General features: G+C 36.0%; 1 protein-coding gene and 1 long non-coding RNA gene across 2 annotated transcripts; one reads left to right on the forward strand and one right to left on the reverse strand.

The window, feature by feature from the left end:
• Positions 1 to 14,703: 14,703 nt before the first annotated feature.
• Positions 14,704 to 15,247, forward strand: LOC118740914. The gene is made up of 4 exons (XR_004993195.1): positions 14,704 to 14,747; positions 14,808 to 14,869; positions 14,962 to 15,088; positions 15,145 to 15,247. It is a non-coding gene; the product is annotated as an uncharacterized LOC118740914 (long non-coding RNA).
• Positions 15,248 to 17,142: 1,895 nt separating this feature from the next.
• LOC118740911 (fork head domain transcription factor slp1-like) lies at positions 17,143 to 18,939 on the reverse strand. The gene has a single exon (XM_036472664.1). It carries the CDS (start codon positions 18,679 to 18,681, stop codon positions 17,515 to 17,517), a length of 1,167 nt encoding a protein of 388 aa, XP_036328557.1. The 5' UTR covers positions 18,682 to 18,939; the 3' UTR covers positions 17,143 to 17,514.
• Positions 18,940 to 24,387: the final 5,448 nt, after the last annotated feature.

Consider the following 24,387-nt stretch of genomic DNA (forward strand, 5'->3'; position numbering starts at 1 on the left):
CTTATTTGGAGTAAATGTCCTCCTTTTTTGCTTCAATTGTACTACCAAACTAAATGTTCATCTGTGTTTAGCTGAGGGAGAGCGGGAGACCAGGTTTAGAGGTTTGGTCGAGTTAGAGTAGTAGAGGAGGTAGGGATTACCTTTGCAAGTGGTTATGTATCGAGCTCAATGAGCCCGTATGGTATATAGGTGCACATCAAGCCAACCACTTACTCCAATATGCCTGCTATGCGAGAGAGAGGGAGAGAGTGAGATATGCGGGCAGGCTGATGAAGCGGTAGCGCAAGATGTGACCCTTTACCATATATTAATGGGGGGACTCCATTGGAGGAGTCATGCTCTAGCTGCCGTAGGCTGCTGTGCAATGAGCTGGGATTTATTCAGGGATGCATTTATGCAGAGCCCCAGTGTGGCTTGTAAGCCGTAGCTTCCTACCATACCAAAAATACTTTGGGAGTGGAGTGAGAGTGATGCTTAAAGCATCGTGTGATAGCCAAGCTGGTTTAGCGTTGACCATGGCTGAAAATGCCAGCGAGTTATCACTTCACTAAGTTCAGCGAAGAGATATTTGACACCCGCACTCAGAGTCGTTTAATGATTACTTAAGGTGTCCCTCAGTAACGATTTAAAAAGATTCCCTCTCAGAGTCAGTTAATGATTCGTTAATGGCATTTAATGAACATTAAAGTTAAGTAAACAAAACCCTTTCCTTAACTTTTTAGCGAATGATTTTGAAATTTTTTGTTTGTTTTCAATAAATTTCAATTTCGATAACATCGCTGTAACAGTGGCAATGGCCTAGTGAACAGAGCACTTTCGTGCCATTCAAGAGATCCGAATTCAATCCTCGGCAACGAATTTTTTTTAATACAATTTTTTTTTTAAGTTTTATTGCTTAAAAATTCATATTTTTTATTTTATTTAACGTTTGGAAACTTTTTTGATTCATCTTTTTTCTTTCACTTTCAGTTTCTAAAATTTTTAGTTTTTCCTGTTTTTCATTTCGTTTTGTTTTTAGAAAACTTATTGCTAAGCGTAAAAAATATAATAACACTATTAGCACATCTGTCAATTAGTTATTCGAAATACAGAAAATGTCTTTCAAGATAGTTGCCGAAATATAAAGACTTTTGTCTCTTGAAAGACTGAGGTGAGTAGAAAGACAGATGCCGGAATTGGCCTGTTATTGGTCTTGTTTGTCTTTTAGCAAACAATTTAATTAAATTTAAAAAAAATTGTTTTCTTTTTAAAGCAATAAAATCTATACACCAAAAGAAAATTAGATCAAAAAAGCTAAAAAATTCAATACAGATAGTTTATAAAACTAAATAAGAAAAAAATAAATAAATAAAAAAGGAAAAATAAAATTTTCCTGCCCTAGGACTCGAACTCGGATCTCTCGACTGGCACGCTAGTGCTCTGCTCACTTAGCCATTGCGTCTGTTAAGCCGGTGCGCGCAAAATGATATAAATACTTATATATATTATATTTTATTTCAAACTGAACGAAAAAAGTGAGTGATGCCACAAAAATGAAGGGCCGCAACTGGGGCCATACTTAAATTCTTCATTTCATAATTTTTAACTCTGAGAGGAAACATTAATTAACAGATTTAACGATAATTAGTTAAGTGCCCGTTAGAGCTAATTTAAGGAACATTTCTGAGTGCGGCTGTTAGAATTGTATAAAAAATGCATACCCAATTAAGAACGAGCGAATTACTTTTAAACACATGTGCGTGTGTTTGTTCGCTGCACTTGGTTTTTGGCGGGAGTGCAATACAAGTGCGTGTGTGTGTGTTCGCTGCACTTGGTTTATGCGGGAAATGCATAAGTCGCTTAAACAATCTGGTAACCCTCCCCCAAAAATTAATTTAGTTTTTTTGCGTTATTTATTTAAATTTGGAAAACACAAAAAATGCACAGAGTACTTAATATCCTTGAAATTTCAGTATAGCAAACCTTTTATACATCTACTAAATATGTATAAAGGCAACTGTCAATTGGGTTTCCCAAACGCAGTAGAGGTCGTCTCAAGAAAGGGGAGCGCATTAGAATCTTAACACATTTCACAATTATCACATTATTTCGTGTAGATACACACATACATATATGTATACTTACTACTTGTAATGTATAGTATTCACTTAAACATTTACTGCAATACTTACTTACTGAATTGGATTCAATACAACAATCCACTTATAGCCAAAATCGTCCAACCGCAGCTCTTACTTAACCTCTTAACAATCCTTCGGCTGAGACGCGACGTTCGTTGCATTGTTTGCTTTTGCATTGATCTAATTGCGATAATTGTGAAAGCATACAACACAAATACAACAAAGTTCAACAAACGAAGAATGCAGCTAAAAGGATGAGCAGGATCGGGGCGAACATGCATACACATTTATGCACATACATATGTATGTACATACATGAATGCGGTAAGCAACGTTGAATCCATTTGCGGATTGGATCCAAAAGCCCAGCAAACAATACAATAATATTTTGTATCATTGCCACATATTGTTGGTGCTACATGCCGTTGGTGTTGTTGTTGTTTTTGATTTTCTTTTAAGGTTTTCATTTGGTTAGCCACATTGTTGCAACAATTGATCTTCTGCATTACACACACTTAAATCGGATGGAATTAAATGAGTGATCTCGTTTCTTTTCATTTACTCAGTTACTTGGCCATTGTACTTATTGGTCTCAAGGATTTTTGCTAGCGCGCGCTGAATTGGATTGGCTGGCATAGGAAATTTACTTGTCTTTGGTACCGTTGGCAGCTTCTATGAATGTAGGTATGTATGTGTGTAGCTGCTCGAAATACATTTTCTTTTAATTTGTAAGGATAACAACCAACATAAGGCTAAGTTACTTATCTTATTACTTGGGTTAAGTGCAGAGATTACACGAGCGCGAAAATATTTGGTGATAACTAGTAGAGCAACCCTTTAGGAAAAATTTTCTGGTGTATCGTCCTTTCTATTTGCTAAACTACTACAATGGACTTTCGTAGCCACAACCTTTTTTTCTTTGAAGTTTTTGAAGTCAGACTTCTTTGCGTTCGGTTTGGAGTAAATGCAAACATCGATGTAACGAAACAGTAGTTGAGCCCGATTAAGAGTAAAGTAAGAGATTTCGATTTAGATTCAGATTAAGGTTGAGCCTAAGATTGCCGGAACCAGGCGCAAACCATCGCAGGTCAGGTGTTTGTGTCACGTGAATTGACCAGTCAGTAATCCAACAAGTTGTCTACAGTCCCGTCTGCCCAGTGAGACCAAAAAACTAGATAGAACTTCAGAGATTGAAGGCACCATGTGTATTGCCCCCCTGCAGCCCCCCTCGATGCCTCCCAGTCATTTATGAGGGAAGTTTTCACCCAGTTTCTAATGGTGGCTTCGATGGCCGAAATGGGGGGTGTGCTATAACTGGTTGCGGACCGACAAATGCCTGGTCGGAGCCAACTCTAGCCAAATGTTCAAATGTCTTATTACCAGTTACTTCCGAGTGACCTGGCACTCAAAGTAAAGCAAGCTCGTTATGTTAACCAACATAATTTAGTCGAGACTTGCATTGCCGAACTAGTTTGGAAGTAGTTAGAGGGTTGGCTAATGCCTTAAGTGCAGCTTTGCTGTCACAGCCTCGAGCCAATCCCAGTGTGCTTGGGAGAGAAATTTCACACAATGGTTCCCTCTCAGTGCTGAGGGCAATGATGACCCAGATCAGATGGCTATTGCAGTGGTTAATTTCTGAAGTAGTCATCTGCTTAGTCTCCCTCCCAATTACGGCAATGAGCGGAGGGCCCAGACCTCCTGACGTAATTGGAAGGCTTTGACGCTTAGGGGCATATCGAGGGCCTCATCCGACCCTTGCATAACTTCTACCCTTGTTTTTAGGCAAGTGTTTCGTGATGCCAAAGGTCTGTCTGTCTGATTCCGCCTTCTTCTGTCGTGTTCTCTATTGTTCACCGCAAGATCGGAATTAGGCAATGCCTATGACATTGGTGTGTGTCGCAGCAGTTTTCCTTCGCTTGCAGCGTTCTCGGTGCACTCATCAAGGTCCCGCCGACTTCTGGAGTAAGCTCCGGAGACCTAGGCCGCTTACTGGATGCAGCGACAAGAGGAGTTCGGTCAGCCACACAAGAGGGTTTCCCCTTGCTTGCCCTCTCAGGACCTCCCTAACCGCCAAATTAAATGAACTCATCATTTCGGACTGCCTGAGTCGTCACACTTTACCTATTCTGCTTCAAGTAATATATTTACAAAAAATTCCTAGAGGGTCGTGTATTACTCCATGCTTGTATATGGTGTCGAAAGAGCAGCAACCGCCTTACTAAGCCATTTAGCTGATCCTTAAGCGTTGTGAACTAGAACTTCAGTCAGTAAAGTGAAAAGACAACCGCCAGATGCGATAGAGCCACAAATGCAGCTCCTTAACAAACTTCATTGCGCTATGCTGACACTTAGGCTTAGTCCTCGACGCTGGCTGGCTGCTTGACTGGATAATGATTAGTGGCAGTGTGCATATGTATATGGCAAGCAAGTATGTGCAAACATAAGTAAGTAAAGACATAAGTGAATAAGAATAGTACGTGTCAGTGATACACTTTTCTGCTCTAATATCCCACCCTGCTTACCAACCTTTTGGCCATTATTGGCGCATTGTTATCCTCGCAAATGCAATAGTGCGCCTCTGAGTATGTCAGAGTGTGCATGTGTGCGTGTGTAAAGTGCAAATATGCTTACAAATATTGTATGCTCATAACAATATACACAGATATATCGGAATAACTATAAGCGGCTTTCAATATGGATGACTACACACATGCGCACAAACTTACACATTTTTCTATTAATGGCTTAAGCCTTTTCTTTGTGGGTCAACAGCGAAGGGAAGCACAAATGTACACACATACAGACATAGGAGACATTGATAAAGTAAATGTACTTAGGCTAAAAATAGTTTGCGAAATGCAGTTATTAAGAGCAGTATGCGCATATCCCGCTTAATATCTTCTCAAAGCTGTTTAGATGTGCGTCTGCAAAAAATGTGCAGTGGATAGTTATTGGCGAATGCAATTTTGGAAGTATGTAGGAAGCTGAAGAGAAGCCGTATACTTAATAACGTAGAAAACCAATATTTATCAAAAACAATAGTTCATTTCTTTTCTTGTTTTCTATTTGTTTTCAAGCAACCAACGTCTCAGCGTGCAGATCTCTCACCGATCGGTGGCAGATGTTCGGGTGTGAATTGTTTTTACTTTAAGAGATTGCTTATCAGATTTGTGCTGCATATAAGCTTGTATTTATTAAAACTTTGCCTCGAAAGTATTTTCCAAATGCACTGGAGACACGTATCATCTAAAAGAGTATATATTTTGGTAGACAATATCGACTGCTGAGTGGAAGATCGACCGACCTATCTTGGCAGCCAGTTCGAAAACGCCCTATATCAAAAAACTTTTCAAGAACGCCCTCTTTCAGAGTTTTATGAAAAACACTTTAAAACATATCTAGCGCTATCGAGTGATTAGAAATGTTTACTATCACTCGGTTTTTGGGTCCTAATTTGATAAACTTGTGCTACGCAGAAGTTTAAGGTTCAGACTAAGACTCAGATAAAGGCTAAGACAGAGACGAGGGCTAAGGCAAAGACGAATGCGAATGCGAGCCCGTAAACAAAGATGGAGACGAAGACAAATAAAAACGAAGACGACTGCGACGACGACAAAGAATACGAAGATAAATAACAAAACGAATACGAAGAAAAATATGAAGTCGAAAGCGAAGTCGAATAAGAAAGCGAATACGAAGTGGGAGGCGAAGACGAAAACGAAAACGAAGTCGAAGTCGAAGTCGAAGAAAACGAATTTGAATACGAAGTCGATTGCGAATGCGAATGCGAAGACGAAGACGAAAGCAAAGTCGAACACAAAGACGAATATTAATACGAATTTGAATCCAACGATTTTAAAGTCGAAGACTACTTGCAAGTCAAATACGTATTCGAATACGAAGAAAAATACAAAAAGTAAGAAGAATACGAAGACTGGCAGGGCAATTCTGACTAAGCTATGTAGTTGCTAGTCTTTTGTAAGACAATTGAAAGACAGTAGGCAAGGCAGTTTGCTTATTCTGACACAAAATTCTTACAAAACAAAAAGCTCGCTTGACAACTTTCATGGTGAAAAGCCCTTTTGATAGAAAGCACTGGAGAAAGTTCCAAATGGAGTTGTATATCATTTGTCTCGCACTGCTCCAACTGTCGCAATGGCCGAGTGAGCAAAGCACTAGCTTACTATTCGAGATATCCGAGGTTGTAATCCTAGGCAGCGGGTTTTTTCCTTTTTTACATTGATTTGGTTTTAGTTTATTTATTTTTTTTTTATTTGTTGATTTTATTGTTTAAAAAAATATAAGTATGCATATGGAATTTCATTTAATTTTTGAAACTTACTTTATGTACATTTCTTCAATGAAATTTTAAATTTTTTTTAATTTCACTTTCATTTAATTTTTACACTTTATTCTTTTAAAAAGGAAAAATTTATTTAATTTTTAGAAACTTATTTTATTTATTTTCTTCTTTTAATTTAATTTATTTATTTTTTTAATTTTCTTTTAGTTTTTAGATTTTACTATTTTGAAATGAAAAAGATTTATATTTTTTATTTATTTGTTTTTAATTTTCTCCTAATATATAGGTTTTATTGTTTTATAAGGAAAAATATATATTTTTTATTTCAATTTAATTTTTAGAAACTTTATTTTATTTTTTTTTTCTATTTCTGTTTAATTTTCTTTAAATTTTTAAATTTTATTGTTTAAAAAACATATGTATTTATATGTATCTAAGTATATTTTTTCATTTTATTAGTTAGAAATATTTTATGTAGATGGTATTTTTCTCATTTTTAATTAATTTTTTTTCTTTTTATTATAAGCTTTTATTAAGTCTCACCTGTAAGTAATCAAATCTTGCAATTAACTTTTAACCAACTTCCCGCAAAGCTAGATACTTGAATCCGCTAGGTGGCGCAGGAGTAGAGATATTTGAAAACCCCGTATTTATGGTCCGATTTGGCGCATATTTAGAATATATATTACTTAAATGAAAAGAAATACCCCAATAAAAATATGTTGCCGTTAGGTGGTAAAATTTTTTTTTTTTACAAATTGTTTAATTTAATTTTCTTTTAATTTTTCGATAATATTGTTTTGAAAGTAGAAATATATGTATGTATATATTTATATTTTAGTTTATTTTTAAAACTTAATTTATTTTTTTTTTAATTTTTATTTCATTTTCAGATTTTATTGGTTTAAAAATAAGAGTGTTTTTAAGTATAAAACGAACTTGTGCAGTTATGAAACGAATTGAAAATTAATCGAGGGAAGCTTCACCTCCGTAGTGTAGACCAGACGATCCTGTTTTGCTTTTTTACGCGATCTCTCTGCTACAGGCACAGACAAACCTCTCAGTGTATGTGCTTCTGAATTTCAGTCGGGCAATGGAAGGTAAGACCAGTAGCGAGAGAGGAGTCTTGTTTAGTTTTGAGAGCTGCTTTGTCCGACTACGGCTACCCCATGGCCAGAAGGCCTTACGCAACTTGCGTTCCAACGTTTTCGCCCAGCGAACGCTTAACCGAATACAAGCCCATTACTTAGCTCATCGCCCTTCCAGTTGCCAGCTATGTCACTGTTGCCTGTAACCCAAAAAAGTTTGATAGCGAAGAAATTAGATTGGAAATAGGGGGAAGTCAGGGATTCCCTCATCGTTTCATCATAATAGCCGCCTGGCTATTAGAATGCAAATCCTTAAGTGTGAACTCCGCCCACGTTAAGGGAGGTGGGTGGTCATCGGCGATTAATAATTTTCTCCCACACCCAAATGGATTTCCACAATCCCAACCCACTGCTATCAGTCGGCACTCGTAGTCAAAAATGTCCGCGCAAAGGCTGTGTTTGGCTGGATACGAATTTTTATTCTCTTTGTTTTTTATTCATTTTAGAAGATAAGATAATAGTTTTTTTCTCTAAATGCCATCATTTTCCTGGTCTGATTTTGCTCTCCTCTCGATAAGTTTTAGGCTTGATTCGTTAGAGAAGAACGAACGAGCCGTGGTTTTGAGATCTCTATACCCTTATCTAGATCAGCGCCATTCTACCATATTCTTATTGCCATATTTGCCGGAAAATATGTATCTATAAATGTGCAGATATAGTATCTACAGATTTGTAGAAAAAAAACAAAAAGTCATCCCAAGAAATTGTGTTTTATTTTTCCTAGACCAAAGTGGCTCATCAAACAAAACCATAACAACAACAGCAGAGCAATAAACAACCAAGCAAGCAATTGACGAAATGATCTATAACCAACAACACAAAGTTGAGTGTAAATAGTAATTGCAATAATGTTTATGTTTATTCATAATCTTTACTTGGAATTTTTCTTTGAAATTAACTTTAAAAAATGCAAACAAATTATCCATATACATAAATGTGAATCCAGATATGCACATACATACATATTAGGGCGGGTCAAATTTTTTGCATCAAAGACACATCACGATTATGGAAAAAAGGTGTTAAAATCCAAAAAAAAAGTACGGAAGCGCCCTCTGGCGGCCCTCAAAGGAAAAAAATTATTGCCAGAAATGGATTCCTCGACCCCAAAAACCCCAGATACACATTTTGGCTAGTTTTCAATACAGCTGTTTCAACAAGTGAGCCACTTTATGGAAAAAACTAGATTGAAAAAATCGCTGGCTCGAAATTCATTTTAGACCTATGGTTTCTTGGGCAAAAATGCTTGAAATGACCCAAATAATCATAATCGCGATGTGCCTCTGTTAATTTTTTTGGGCCCCTACAAATCGACCCGCCCTAATACACATGTGCGTAAAGAATTACTCATATCAATCTCTGCTATGGACTTGAATTGGATAGAACTCGTACTTTGTCGGCAAAATGCGTTGATGAAATGTTTTTACAGTATGCCACAGCGAAGAACAGTATCAGCAGCAGCCGCCGCCGACGCAAATTTTTGTTGTTGCATATGCCACTCAAATGTTGATGGATTGCTCAAGTTGGGATAAACAAGTGATTCAGTGAGAAGAAAGAAAAAAAAATTCTTTCATATTTAAAAGTATTTAGTACGAAAGAAGTCATTCTGCGAAATGAAAAAGACGAAAAGATCGTAAACAAGCGGAAATCTCAAGTCTGGTGGTGATTTTATTAGACAATCGATTTTGACATTTATTATGTACGCATGTAGATTATACTAGATCGCTCTCACCCGCTTTGCTGAGTGTATGAGATTTCTACGTGCCACATTATGTGTAATTTATTTTAATTAAACTCAACATACTTAAAATATGCGAAAATCAGGAGACTTTAAAATTTTTGAATATCTTCAAAATATTTTCAAACTAAAACTACCTTAAATCTCTCTCTTGTGATACTTTTTCACACTTATTTACATACATGTAGTTTAGAAATTAAGCCATTTAAAAATAATTTCGATTGATACCCATAATGTAATATTTGTTTTTGTTATTTTTTGGCTTTATAACTATTATATTCAACAATTTTTATTGAGCTCGAGGCCGTTTTATAATGAAAATTTATTACGGAAAAGCAACAATAATTTTAAAAAATGGTAGAAGTGATAGCTATTTCGGAAATCACCACATTTCCTCATCAGACTTCTTTCAGTAGGCTTCGAACCGACGATCCCACTGACTCAGCCAGTTGCCTATGCACCGTGCTAAGTACGCCTGGTAAATTATCGTTTGCTTTTTTCAACTATTTTCATTTTTTATTATTTTTTTTTATTTTATTTTTTTATTTTATTTTATTTTTATGCCAACACAATCAAGCGCAGCTATTCCGCTGCAATTCTTATCTTTCTACTTGTGATTTTTGCGAATTTTAGTTGAAACATTTTAACCGTGTTTTTTTTGCCAACTCAGTCGATCGGGCAAAAAAGTTTTGACAACACTGCTCGCAACACTGTGCATCCTGTATTGTGTAGGAAATAGCTTCCTGCCTTATTTCCATATAGGCGTTACGTATTGAATTCTTGCTTACCAGCAACTCAATCCGGGTTTCGATTTTCTTCTTTTTGAAAATATTGACATCTCTTCCCTATTCTCTTCTCCCTGTATCCCTCCATTATAGCACCAGTAGCAAGCTATAACATTAAAAAAATGTCAAACACTTTGTCCAAACAGGAATTGATTCGACAGTCACAGCATTGAGGCTGAATTTCTAAGCGCTATATTTATTTAACTCAACTAAATGTGATTTTATGAGCTGTTAATACGCAATGTTTGTTGTAGTTATCTCTCCATTGTAGTACATTAAAATTCTGTTTTAGTTCCTTACAAACTTTTCATACACAGCCGCCTAATTTATGAGCTAGGAACATTAATATGTAATTTTCGCTTATTTAAGCAATGCAGAAATTGTTTTGCCCTTTAGTTGGCCGCAATGCTTCAACCCTTACTCTACCAACGCGCTGCTGTTGCCGCTGCTGCTGCGACAGCATTTCGGACAACTTGTTTATATTGCTGTTGACGCGCTATTATTATAATGGCTATTATTCAATGTAGATACTTATTAATGTGCATATGTCTTGTATATTTACATATATGTAAGTATGTATAATGTTGTTATTTTTTTATTTTTTGTTGTTTGAAATTTTCTCTTGTTTTCACAGTTACTGCCCTTTTTTGCACATGTTTTCCACACTCCTTTGTGCGTATGTGCTTTTGAAGTTGCCCCAATCCTCAAAAAAAAAAACGGTGAAGAAAAAACCTGTATGAAAAAGAAAGGCTAACTGGTTGACGGCTACAACGAACACTCGCCCGCTTGCTCTATTGCTGATCAAAGCATTTTGCCGCCTCATTGCCGCTGCATTAGTCGGGGATGCCTCCTGAAACACTTAGCGCTGTTGATGCTGTTGACGTCGACCGAGGCGTAGGCGAGGGAGCATATGCCACCTGATTTGGTATGGAATTAAGCAGATATGCTTGTATGTACATATGTATGGCAGTGAGTACTGATTCAAATTTTTTTTCAGATATCCTTTCTTTGTATTTTTTTTTTTTTTGTTGTGGGCCCTACAACGCCCTCACTCGCGTATTAGCGCGCTAGCTGGAGCGCTGCCGCAAGACATCTCATATTTCGCTTTTTTACGTAGGTTATTAGATTTGGAAAATCATGCAACAAAAGTGCAAACATACAACGGTTTGGTAGTAAAAAAATATGTACAAATAAAATAAAAATTAAGAAATCAGCTGCAGCCAAGTGCGCTGGCTGGTACCTGTGGCTCCTGCGGCGTGCGCTGGCACTAAGTGAGCAGTATCTGAAATAGCTATCGCTACAACAAAAACAACAACAAGAACCAAAAAATAAATATCCAACAAATGTGCCGCCAACCATTTTTGGGATGCTAATGTTGCCAGTGGACTGTTTTTGATTTTCCATTTTTGTTGTTGTTGTTGTTGTCCTTTTTTGGCTTAATTTGTCTTCAAAACATGTGTATTATTGTTATTCCCTATTTTGTGTTGTTGTAAAACATTTTCTTTAGTTTTCTCGCTTCACATAGTATTTACTTTTTTTTTGTAATTTTTTCTTCTGCCACCACTGCCGCTGCCGCTGTTGCTATATTTGTATGTTTTGCTATACCCTCACAGCTGGACTTGTCACTAAACATATTGTCGATCGTTATAACTATTTTGTTTCCTTTATTATGCTGCTTTTGTTGTCCGTCCGTTCATTGGTGTTGGCGATTGAACCATCAATTTTTTTTTGTTTGTTTGCCGCTCGCTGATCCCACGTATCACTCGCTGTGCACTATTGTTGCTAGGTAAGTGTATACGTATGTATGTTCACATAAATTCACATTCAACACGTAATTAAGTCATTTACAAGCAAATCGGTTGAAATTGGGCAGCAGTGGCATCTAAGTTGGCAGCAACGAGTTGCCCGTTTGTCGGCTGGGGATCAAAAGCGCTGACTGTGAGATAATGTGGAGATTTGTAAAAGATCAAATCTATTCAAGAAGAAAAGAGTATAAAAAGTGTATTTATTTATTTTATTTGTTGGGTTTTTTTTTACTGTGTATGTATACAAACGAGGTGACAAATCGTGGAATTGTGAAGTGTTGAGCCGGCAAAAGTCGGTGGTGAAAAATGAAATGAAACCGAATTTTTTCTTGAAGTATAACTTATTAGTAAGATAGAATAAATACAAAATTCAAGCGTGGTTAGGATTCAATAGATACTGATGGAAAACAGGTTGTCGATTTAAGATTGAATAGAACAAGATTTTGTTCTGTTTGTTTGTTTGTTTGAAACCTCCTTATAATCAAGTCGAAGTAGTTGGGCAAATACAGTCAAAATGCACTCATCTTGCTAATGGCATTCAAAGCAGAAAAAATTCAACCATTCTGCTGACATTTTCAAAAAAAAACTATGAAACATTTTTGACGAAATTTTTCCCAAGAAGGGAAATTCGACAATTTTCAACTTTTAAACAAAAATTTTTAGAATTTTTTTTAGTATGCAGTTTTGTAGCTCACTAAATTTCAGTACAATAAAGTGTAAGTTTTAAGTGGTCATAATCTACCGTTGATTTTTGAGAAATTGCGTGAGCTACAAAATTGCATACTGAAAAAAGTTTTAAAAAATTTTGTTTAAAAGTTGAAAATTTTGGTGAAAATTTGTCGAATTTTCCTAAATTTTGTAAAAACTTTGAAACAATTTTATATTTGTATTTGAATAATTTATATGCCATTTGATGCAGAACAAACTATGTATATTTCTATTAAAAATTAATGAAAACAAATTTATTACGAAAAATATTCCAAATATAAAAAAACATACTGTACAGAAACATATTCTGGTGAGTGTATATACATGGCATACTTGCCTTTTTTGGCTGTGGAATGATTATAAAAATTTATTTTGTCATTAGTCTGAAATAAAAAAATTATATATCAGAAAGATAAAATGGTATTGTAACAAAACTAGCAGTTTATAGACGAAGGATCCCTCAATATCCTCTGGCTACGCCACTGACTCGAAGTACTTTTTATAGAAATCTTTACAGTTCAGTGCAAGGCATATTAAAAAGGTAGTAGAGGTCAAGCAGCTTGTTAGATATATTTTTTCAAATTATTTGGTTATTGCTAATTTTTTTACAAAAATTTTCAATTGGCTAAATGTATTTGCATGTGAGTCTTAAAAAAAGCGATTGAAAACCCAACTTTTTGAACGTTTGCTTAACTAAGGAGCATTTACGCTGATTATTGGGCCCTGCAGAGAATGTATTGATACTTCTGGGATGAAAAAAATTTACAAAGAAAGAAAGTCGCACCAATTTTTTATTTAAATTTTTTATACTTAAGTTTTTTTTCTTATACATATTTCTATATTATTAGATATTTCGAAATTTTAGTTACGAGAAACAAAAAAAAAATATGTGCACGTAAATGTCTTTTTTTTCTCTAATACACTATCTGTTTCATACGCCTTGGTTTAGTCAAAATTTCCAGTTTTTCGAGGGTTTTCCAGTATGTGAGAGCAACCCTAATGTTTGACTTCATGAAATTGCTCTAACCGTGCTCGTAGTTTTAACCGAAGCGAAATTTTTCAGTCAAAAAGTGAAATTTTTATTTCCTCCTTTATTTTAACTGCCAGTTTCACCGGAAATTTAAATGAAACATGAATTTTTACTTTTTGTTATTTTTTTTTTCATACAAAATTCAAATAAAGAAAAAATAATTTTCCAGTATGTGAAAGCAACCCTAATGTTTGACTTCATGAAATTTCTCGAACCGCGCTCATAGTTTAACCGGAGCGAAATTTTTCAGTTAAGAAGTGAAATTTTTATTTACCTCCTTTATTTTAACTGGCTAAGCAGAATGTAGTACCACAGCCACAAGCTATTTCGCGAGCTACATCAGCAATAATACACCACAACCGCATCTACATATTGTGGGCAGATTAGAGCATTTAGAATACTTAAACTTTTGACAGCTCTTGCTACATACCACAGCCTCACCATTCTGGTTAGCCAGTAACTTCCAGTTTCAACGGAAATTTAAATGAAAAATGATTTTTAATTATTTTTTTTTTTCATATTAAATTCAAATAAAGAAAAAATCATTTTTCATTTAAATTGCTTTCGTGGCACTGGCTAAAAGTCTCTTGTTTTTAAAAATAATTCCTACTTGGACCCTGAAAAAGAAATATTTAGTCCAGAGTTTTCTGAAAATTTTCCAAATAAATGAAAAATAATTTTTTTTTTAATTTTGTCTATGTAATATATTTTTTGTTGAATTCAAAAGTTTTCTTATGCCTAATATTGTACAATTTTGTTTTTGATTTCTCATTGCTTTCAGACCAAGGTACATTGAACAGGTAGTATCAGTAGAGCAGCTGATTTGATTTATTTTCAAATTATTTGGTCTCGAAAATGTCTAATATTTTTAATTTTTTCTCACGAAAATTATCATGATGCAATAATGAAAGGTGTTATACGTTGGCAACTTCCCGCTCTAATCCGCCATCTTGAACTACCTTAGGAGAAACTGTGTTGTTTCTTTGCTATTTTCACTGAACATTTCCCAAAATATTAGAAAAAAATTCTGAACAAGCTACATTGATTCAATTTTCGTTGTTCGTTTTGTTCTTATTCGCTGACATTTGTTTTCCAATTGCGTGAAATTTGGTAAGTATTGTAATAAAACTGAATTATTTTACAAATAAATTATAATTTTGCATTTATTAGGTCATTTCCTTAGTGTTTCGCTGACCGACCTGTGCTGGTATTGTGATTAAGAGCTAATACACGTAAGTTACAACATATTATTTTGACTTTATTGATGAACCATTCCATTTGAGCTCTTTGTTATTTCAAAACCTAATGAACCATTTATTCGCAGATTTTTCGGACAATTCTGCTGTGCTGCGTTCCTGCTCCGCCTGTATATTGCTCCGCCGTATTTTATAGTGTTGCGTTCCTGTTGCGCCTTTGCGTTAGTGTGTGCGTTGTGATTTAGACACGTTGAAGTAAGTTGAAACCAGGTTCTCGTTTGGTAAAAACCTAAAAAACCATTTATTTGCAGATTTTTTGTATGCTTCTGTTGTGCTGCGTTCCTGCTCCACCCGTGTATTAGATTGCTGCGTTCCTGTTAACATACATATCGTCGCTTAAAGTACAAAACCGCGTAACTGACATTTGCTGCTAAAAATTGGATTCGCTCACACACGTTTTTTGGATCAATCCTTATCCATTCTTCCTGAAATATACTAGCCAAAAATGCGATTGCTTTTTACAAAAAGATAACCATTTTGAAATATGAGTGTTTTTACTCTCTAGAAATTAATTTATGCAACCTCGCATACGTGGGTTTGCATTATCTCTATACGCGGTTTTGCAATTTATTGATACATGGTTTTGTACTTTAAACGACGATATGTATGTAGATGTATGTACATATATATCACATATATTGACTTAGATATGTATACACAATTAATGGTGTACATAAATTTTTTTATATTGAAACTAGATATGTATATAGTACATATTTTATTATTATTAGTCGGTTCAAAAAAGTCCTATCGAAGTCCTACTTCGAAAATGTGCTGATATAGGATGTTTTTGAACCGAGTTCCGAGATAGGGCATTTTTCAATCAAATTCTAAAATAGGGCGTTTTTCAGCTATTGATATGACCGATACTGTATGTATATAATAAATTTTGTACAATTAAAAAAGTGGATTTACTAAAATGAACACAACGTATTAATTACAAATTCTGAAATATGTCGTTAATTTCAAAAACAAATAAATAAAACTTTAAAAAGTAGTCAATGCTTGCTGTATGACACGAACTTGGATATACGTGGACTTGGGTAATGTATAATTCCTTATATGATTCCTCAAAGTATCCCTTGTATAACACTGTGGAACACAAAAAAACCTTATTGCGACTATATCAGGTTTGATAGCTGTTGGCCATACCAATAATGCCTCATACTAAGATTTACTAGATCAATTCGTGTTCTCCGAGAAAAAAAATTTTCACGATCCAAAAATCTGAAAAATTGTTTTTCTCCAAAGTTTGAACATTTATCGTTTTTGGCCTATATTTTGTTGAAAATACCATACAAAGCAAATATAGGTCAAAAAACAAAGAATTTTCAAAATTTTGAGAAAAGAATTTGGCGGCTATACTTAGATTTTTGAATCGTGACATTTTTTTTTCTCGAGAACACGAATTGATCTAGTAAAACTGAGCATGAGGCATTATTGGTATGGTCAACAGCTATGAAACCTGATATATGCGCACAAGAAGCCTATATGAAAGAGGGGGACAAAAGATCACACGTAAATGAATTCCTCATTTTGGCCTGTACAATATAAGGGACACATTTCAAATTCATAAGGGATAATTTTCTTAGTGATACGGCTCATAAAAGGAATTATATAAGCCATATAGTTCTAGCTGGGTATTCATCAGCTCGAAAATTTTAAGCATATTATCATATTCCTGTGAATAAAAACACGCCTAATTTTATTATTTTAATTATCTACAATTTTATGAGACTACCAAGCCATATATATACCTATTCTGATAATCGGAACGCTGTTGAGAAGGCATACAATTTAGTACTTTTTCAACTAAAAGGCTTTTTTTTATTCCCGTTTATCTTGTACTTCCAAAATACAATATTGACCTAAGGTAGTTCGATTTCGAGCTGTCACAACGTACAACACCTTTCATTATTGCATCATGGAAAATTATAAGTTGTTAAAATCCATTTGCTTGTGAAACCTTTTTCCATACAAAACAAGCGATTGAATAGCAGCTTTTGGAACGTTCGCCCAACTCGGCAGCACGACCGCTGATTACTGGGCCTTGCAAAGGATGGATCAATGCTTCGAGAAGCAAACAAATTTACTAAGAAAGAAGTTGCATCAATTTTTATTTTTTCCAATTTCAATTTTTTATTTTTTATAATTTTTTGTATTTCACATGGCACGCTTTGATTTAGAAGAAAAAATTCAGAACAGTTGTTGACACTTTCGATACCAGAAGCAACAACAAAATACACGCAAATGTTGTTTTTGCTCTACTGATACTACCTGTTTAATGTGCCTTGTTTCAAACTATGTTTTGAATTTAAATACAATAATGTCTCTTTAGAAAAAGCTAAAATCCTACACTTTTATAAACACAAATTCAACGAAGCGGCCGTTGTCTAACCGGAGGCTGCTCCATCTGCCGCCCAGTTGTCACTAAGAGATTTACCAGACCTAAAGCCATGCTGCTTATAACCGTTGTTTTCGTGTCTTCGCTGTTAGTCAGGTTCCCTTCACTTTGCCGACGGGCAACGCGCCTGCACTATGCACTTGGTGGCCATTTAACACTCCGAAGCGTGCCACGTACTCTGTCTATCTGCCGTCGCTGACACTTTAAGCCGCGCCGCTTAGCTTGCGGGAAATTTGCCGAACAACTGCATGCGCTGAAACAATTCATTGGACATGGGCGCTGCTGCTGCGCCGACCGTTAGTGTAGGCATGCCGCCATATGGCGACGGTCCATAACCAATACCCAACTGATGAGCTGTTGTTGGCAGTTGTGGATGTGCCGCTGCTGCACTACCGCCATACATGGCAGCCTGATGATAAGCGGCGGCTGCTGCTGCTGCTGCTGTCAAAGGTGGTGCTGTCATACGTTGATAGAGCGCTGCGGCAGCGGCGGCTGCGCCCATATAACCAGCAGCGCCGGCAAACTGTGTAGCCCCATGGTAGCTGGGCAAAGCGGCTGCGGCGCCATAAGCGCCCATCAACGGCGAGAAGATCGCTTGCCTATAGGCAGCCAAGCGTGAACGGCTAGCGCCAGGATTCTTGCGACGCACCTTGCCAGTTGTTTCACCAATGAAAACCTCCTCAGCGCTGGGATCCAAGATCCAGTAGTTGCCCTTGCCCGGGTCATCATAGCTGCGTGGTATCTTCGCGAAGCACTTGTTCAAGCTGAGATTGTGGCGTATGGAATTTTGCCAGCCGCGCTTGTTCTTCTTGAAGTAGGGGAAACGATCGATCAAGTACTGATAGATGCCGTTCAACGTGAGCCGCTGATCGGGGCTATCCTGTATGGTCATCATGATGAGCGCATTGTAGGAGTAAGACGGTTTCTTGCTGCTATCGCCTTCCGTTTTCGAGTCAGTGGCGTCACCGGACGCTTTGTTGCTGCCATGCTCCTCCTCATCATTGCCGCTTTCATCGTCCAATTCATCATCACAGCTCTCGCCCTCATCGAGCTTATCCTCGCTGGAGGTAAGCGAGCCGGCTACGCTGCTCATGGGTGTGCTGGTGCGCGAGGGCGTATCAAATTCCTGTATGCTGGACAACTCATCGGCGAAGCTGAACAGCTGCTCGGCGTTATGCGCTTGCCGTGGCTTAGGCGGCAAATCCACTAGGTGCTGCGGGTGCTGATGTCGATGTTGATGCTGACTTTGTTGACGTTGAAGACGCTGATCAGCATGCTGGAGCTGGTACGGGTGTGTGTGGTGTGGATGCGACGAATTCTTGGCAAGTATGGCTTCGATGGAGAAGTTGCTCTTGAATTCCATGTGGATAACACTTTTCACCATTTTTTGGCTTTCTGCACTAAAGTGAACTAACTGGTTTGCTTGCTTGCTTAGTGTGTGTGTGTGTGTAGTCTTTTTTAACCTCTGCTTTGCTTTGTGGCTTGAGAAAAACTTGTTTGCCGTCGTCTCTACACTGGAAACATCTACTCAAAGCGAAGTGAAACTCAATACTGACTCTCTACTGGATGGTGGTGCAGTATTTATACGCCTACCCTCCGTGACCCGCACAGCGGGGAAACTCTACACACAATGTCGGCTGCGGCAAAGGATAGAGCAACAACAAAGTGCCCAGCTAACTAGCAGCTCAAGCGCACATTGCAAGAGTAACAAACAAATGTGCGCGCACACCAACAAACAAACAAGTGCACTCACTCACAAACACGCACACACATGCGCTCTCAGTTGCTCCCCTGCAGCAAATCAAACTGGTTCAGAACTTGCGCTGAGCTAGCCTGAAAAGGGACGGTACTGGTTCTTCATCTTTCCCAACTCAATGCTTGCAACTGTCTTTTTTAACATGGCGATGTCCTACGAAGTGACAATTATCGCCCTCTGCAGAACTTTTGAACTTGTTCTGAGCTGACTCTGACTTAGATGGTTCTGGTACAGTTCATATAACAACAGTTCTTAGATAGTTCAAAAAGGGTCACCTCCGGGCTAGAAAAAATGTGGCTAGTTTTGAGCTGGTTCTAATAAGTATAGTATAGAGCCTTTTCTTTAAAAAAGCACGCATACAATTTTGTAAATAAAAATACTTCATTTTATGTTTAAAGAGCTATTTGTTTTGAACTAATTTACTTTTTGAAGCAAACTGTGTGTCAATTATTCCTTTATTTTCTAAAACCGTTATTCTTAAAAATAATTTATATTTGTTACGTATAGTGGGTATTTCTGGGATACCTATAATTAAAAATCTGAACTAAGTCGTGTCAAAAAATGAGAAAAACGATGATATATTGAATGATTATTTGTGATAACTCAGCGTTAAATTGGATTAAATTTATTGAAATGTAATACATAGAATTTTGAATATTTACAATAGTTTTCATGCTAATTATTTTTCGTAAATTTTTTATTTAAGGATGGCTCATAAGTATTATAACATAATCAAATAAATTCACGTTTCTAACTGTGTTGGAAATTTAGTAGAATTCTAGAAACTGTTATATAAACTTCAATATTTTAAATCAGTTTATGAGTATGCAGTTCTATAGCCCATTAAATTTTAGTATAATTAATCGCGCTGATTTTTTATAACTCTTTTTACGCACGCTCTTGAAGGCATTCTCATATTTAAATATTTTCGTTTAAGATGCAAGATTACTTGAAATAGTTCTATCAAGTTTGCAGCACAGTTAGGAATTTGAATTTGAATGGTTTATGGAGTATGAGTACTTAAATAAAAACTAAACGAAAAATATTTAAGATGAAAAACATTGGAAATTAAAAAAAGATCACTGCATAACTACACATTTCGGGTCAAGGCGAATTTATATAAGGTGGTGTTGTTTAATAAGCTGTGTGTAGCGTTTGATTGTCAAAATTTTATATTTTGCTAGTGAGTGAGTGAAAACGTGAAAGTGTTTGCATTTTCTGTCGCCCATTCGGAGAAGAATAGCTGAAATTTGACATTCACCAGCTAAAACAAAAAAAAAACAAAATACAGGTAATTGTTGTATTTGTTGAATCGATACCACCTTATATGAATTCGCCTTGTTTCGGGTGCTTAGTGATACATTTACGTATGTACAGTACCGTTCATATCAATAGCACTCCCATTTCCAAGTGAGATTGTTTACCACTTTTGTTTATTTTTTTAAATCTGATTAAAAAGTCAAACATTTTGATGAAAAATCGTTACGTTTAACTTTCGTTTTGTATAAAGTTTTAAGACACGGTTTATATGATTTTTTTAAGCATGATCATTTAAATAATAACAAATTTTAACTCTCAATATATTGTGAATATTTAAAAAAGAAATGGTGTACGCAGACCTTTCCTGTCAAGTGTAGCTTAACTAAATTTTATATTTTGCGCTAAATTTTATACGTATCTACGTAGATATGTATAAAAATGACATTAATGCTACCAATAACGACTTTTTTGGAAATATTTTAGCAGTTGCCCCATAAACTATGTAGAGAATTATATATTAAATAAACGAAAACAGTTTGTTATTAGTTTTAGGGTCTAAGAAATTCAAAAAAATATAGTGTATTACATTTGTGCATCTTTTGTCAGCTTTCACATGACCAGGATGAGTATCATTGATGACAGCGCAACTAGCAACATATGAGTTTCAACCGTCCAACTCAGCATCCCTTTTTCAGTAGTTCAGAGACAGTTCTGAAATTTGTAGGGCGGAACTAGCGCTTTGACAGACTGTCCCTAAATTTTGCTGCAGGGTCGCGCCTTTGCCTCGCATTGACTTGCCCTACCATGCTCAGCCTTTGCTAGCCTTTTTAGCGGAGACTCCGCCTCCAAGCAACTGCGCAATGGTGGCAAATGGCATACTCACGTTCCACAGCTGAGTTGTGTGTAACTATGTGTGTGGTTGTGTGTTTACGTGGATGTCAACTGCAGCGTACAAGTGATTCTTTGATAGCTGCTGTTGTTGTTATCCTTGCGCGCGCTTTTTTGTCACCCCTAAACTGACTTCATTAACTTTGCCAGTCAGCCATGCGGCGCACAAACACATACATACATACACTCAGCAGTTTTGTTGTACCTTTGCTACATATTTACTAGCAGCAAAGGTACCCGTGTTAGTGGTTGGCAGCTTTCCTAGCCGTTCTAATTGTTGTTGCTGCTGTTGCTGCTGCTGCTGCTGCTTCCACCGGTCTTGTTGGCCCTTATTGCGTTTTATTTATTTTGTCTATTTCGTTGCTTCAGCGTCAAAATATCCATTACAATAATCCAAACAGGGTTTATTTGTACGTAAAAGTATGCAGTACATACGCAAGTGTGGAAGAAAAGTATTTTCCAGCAGCAATAACAAGCTGCAACTACAACAAAAATTACAAATGTAGCAAAACATTGAAATTGATTTTTACAAACAACAATTTGCCCTTTCCCAATATTTTGTAGCTCTACTTTAGGTAAGCAAAGTAGGGCGGTTGGGGTGTTATTTGCTTGTTGTTGCTATAATTATATACATACACATTTTTTTCGTTTTGATTTTGCGGTTGTTATTTTAATTAATTGTTGACTGTGTTGTAGTTTAATTGGTTTTACTGCAAATTGAAATGGTCAGTATCTACAAATGAAGGTATGAATGTTTGTCTGCTTTACTCATATAGACGTTGCGATAGCGCACTTTTGTGGCGCTTTGAAGCCTTGAGGATAAAGCTGTTTAAGGGTAAACTATACTTCTCACTGGACTACCACCAGGTATTACTACATATCGGCGAAGACGGCTAGCAATGGCCAATGCTACGTGGCACAGTGGAAGAGCCTGATATAGACGATCATTAGCGCACAAGGGGTTCGGATTCGATTGCCGTCAGCGGCAACATATAAATTTTACTTTTTTGCTGTTTTCTGTTTTTCTTAATTACGAAAACGCATCTGTGAAGTGCAGAACCAAATCAAGCGACGAAGAAAATTGATTCAAGTTGATCATTTGAAGACACACTTATAAAGCGGCTGTAACTGAGTGTGCAGAGATGCTTGCTGTTATTTGCTAAATTTCAGAAGTTGCAGGTTCAAACACCGTCAGAGGCAATGTGTTAAAATGTTAATGAAAATTTTTCTTTTGTATCTTCCGAATTATGAAAAAGCATCCGAGAAGTGCAGAGCATGAGCGTATTCAAACGAAAATATCGACAACCAAAAGTTTGGTTAAGGTAAACAAAAGTGTGGTTAATATTACCAAATGATTGTTGAAAATATCAAGCAAGCCATTGTTAATATTAACCGAAAATAACGTTGATTACTTTTTAAGTTTGAAATTTGGTTAATTTAACCAATTTTTGGTGGACTTTTTTCTCAGTGTACTGTTGCTTTTTATACTTTACAGCCTAAAAGAGTTTACCACTGATATGTAAGTACTTAACAAGAATTCGAAGATTTAATTTGCCAACTTCGAGTTCGTCCACCAAAATGAGCTACTACATAATAAAAATACAAGTTCAGTTAATTTGTTTCGTTATTCGAAATATTAATAATAATAAGGCAATCGTAAAAAATCACCATCTCCATCGAAAACCAGAAAGCAAAAATTGAGGAAAATGAACCTAAGAGTGTAAAGGTTTCATGGAATTAATTATTTTATTTATACTAAAATTCTTTCTTAAATTTTTTTTTACTTTTGAAAGTTGTGTTTATATAAGTTTTTATTAAACAAGTAATTTTTAATTATCGTTATTTTTTTTATGATCCAATGATCGCATCTTTTCGATAAAAAAAATAATAATTGAAATCGGTTCACGTAGTCCAAAGCTATGCGGTAGCATACATTAATAAAGAATAAAATATTCCGACGAGTAAATAAATAGTTTTTGGTTTAATTTAGCTATGTTTTGGTGAAGATTTTTTTCTCAATTATATAACAAGTTTCAAGTAGCCGAGACCAATTTAGTTATATAGCCAAATAATAAGAGATTTAATAAATAATAAATATTTTGCAGAGGTTCCAAGCAACTCCAAGTTATGGTTAATATTTAAAATTAGTCTATATTTTATAGGTTCTTACAAACAATTTATTTTTTCTTCTACTATTTTGCTTTTTACGATATAGATCAATTTTTTTAGTAGGTGACACGTCTTGTAGACTGACCTATTCAGCGAAGCGGGTGAGGCCAAACTAGTAATAAAATAAATAATAAAATCTTGTCAATATGTTTGTTTCGTAAAGTTCTGATAAACACTACATGATTTCATTACTTTCCGTTTTTTTTGCAGAATGAAATCGTATTAAAACGAAAAAAATATCCAAAAATAAATTTTTTTTATGTAAAAAAAAGGTCGTTTGGTGCGAAATCAAATGTGTTTTAGTTTGAAAGAAAAGAGGATAATTAATTTTTTTCTCAGTGTATATTCTGCATATACAAATCCTAAAAAAAGGTCCACTTGCTGCTTAAATTTACTTAATATGATCTGCAGCTCGATTTGTGAGAGCTATGTCATCGTAAACTGTATACTTAGATTCCTTTCCTCATGCCTTGTCTCAGATCCTGTTCGCGCGTACTCGTTTACTTCAACATTTCTCAAAACCACCACTATGTCCTTGCCTCAGTACAGATGTTCGCTGCTGCAGGAGTTTCGATATTCTTGAACAAATATTGTCATATAGTTATAATAAGCAATTTATGTTACATCTAGGGCAGTGATGGGCAGCGCAGAAACAACTCCATAAGCAAGTGCAAACCTTGGCATTCGATCCCGGACCCTACTACCAAGACGAATGTAAAAACGAATAATAGCCCGAACACAATGAAAACGACGAGCTACAAACCACAGCTGTCAAATTATTTTAACACGTACTCTTATGTAGATATTTATTTTGGCGACGACCGGGCTACGCGACGGCTGTGGTTGTGGCCAGATTAGATCTATTTCTATTTTTCTGGCGACAGATAAGGTTCTTCCTCTTCTTTTATGTCAAACTCATACAAATTCATGATGTCGCTGCCGCGTTCAAAGAAATCATGTTGCCATCGACAAAGCGCTTAGATAATAAAGATGACAAATTGGAAGCTGTGGTCGGTA

The sequence above is a fragment of the Rhagoletis pomonella genome, unplaced genomic scaffold (assembly GCF_013731165.1).
Source record: "Rhagoletis pomonella isolate Grant_MI unplaced genomic scaffold, Rhpom_1.0 Rhpom_scaffold_00006, whole genome shotgun sequence".
In the NCBI taxonomy this organism is placed as follows: domain Eukaryota; kingdom Metazoa; phylum Arthropoda; class Insecta; order Diptera; family Tephritidae; genus Rhagoletis; species Rhagoletis pomonella.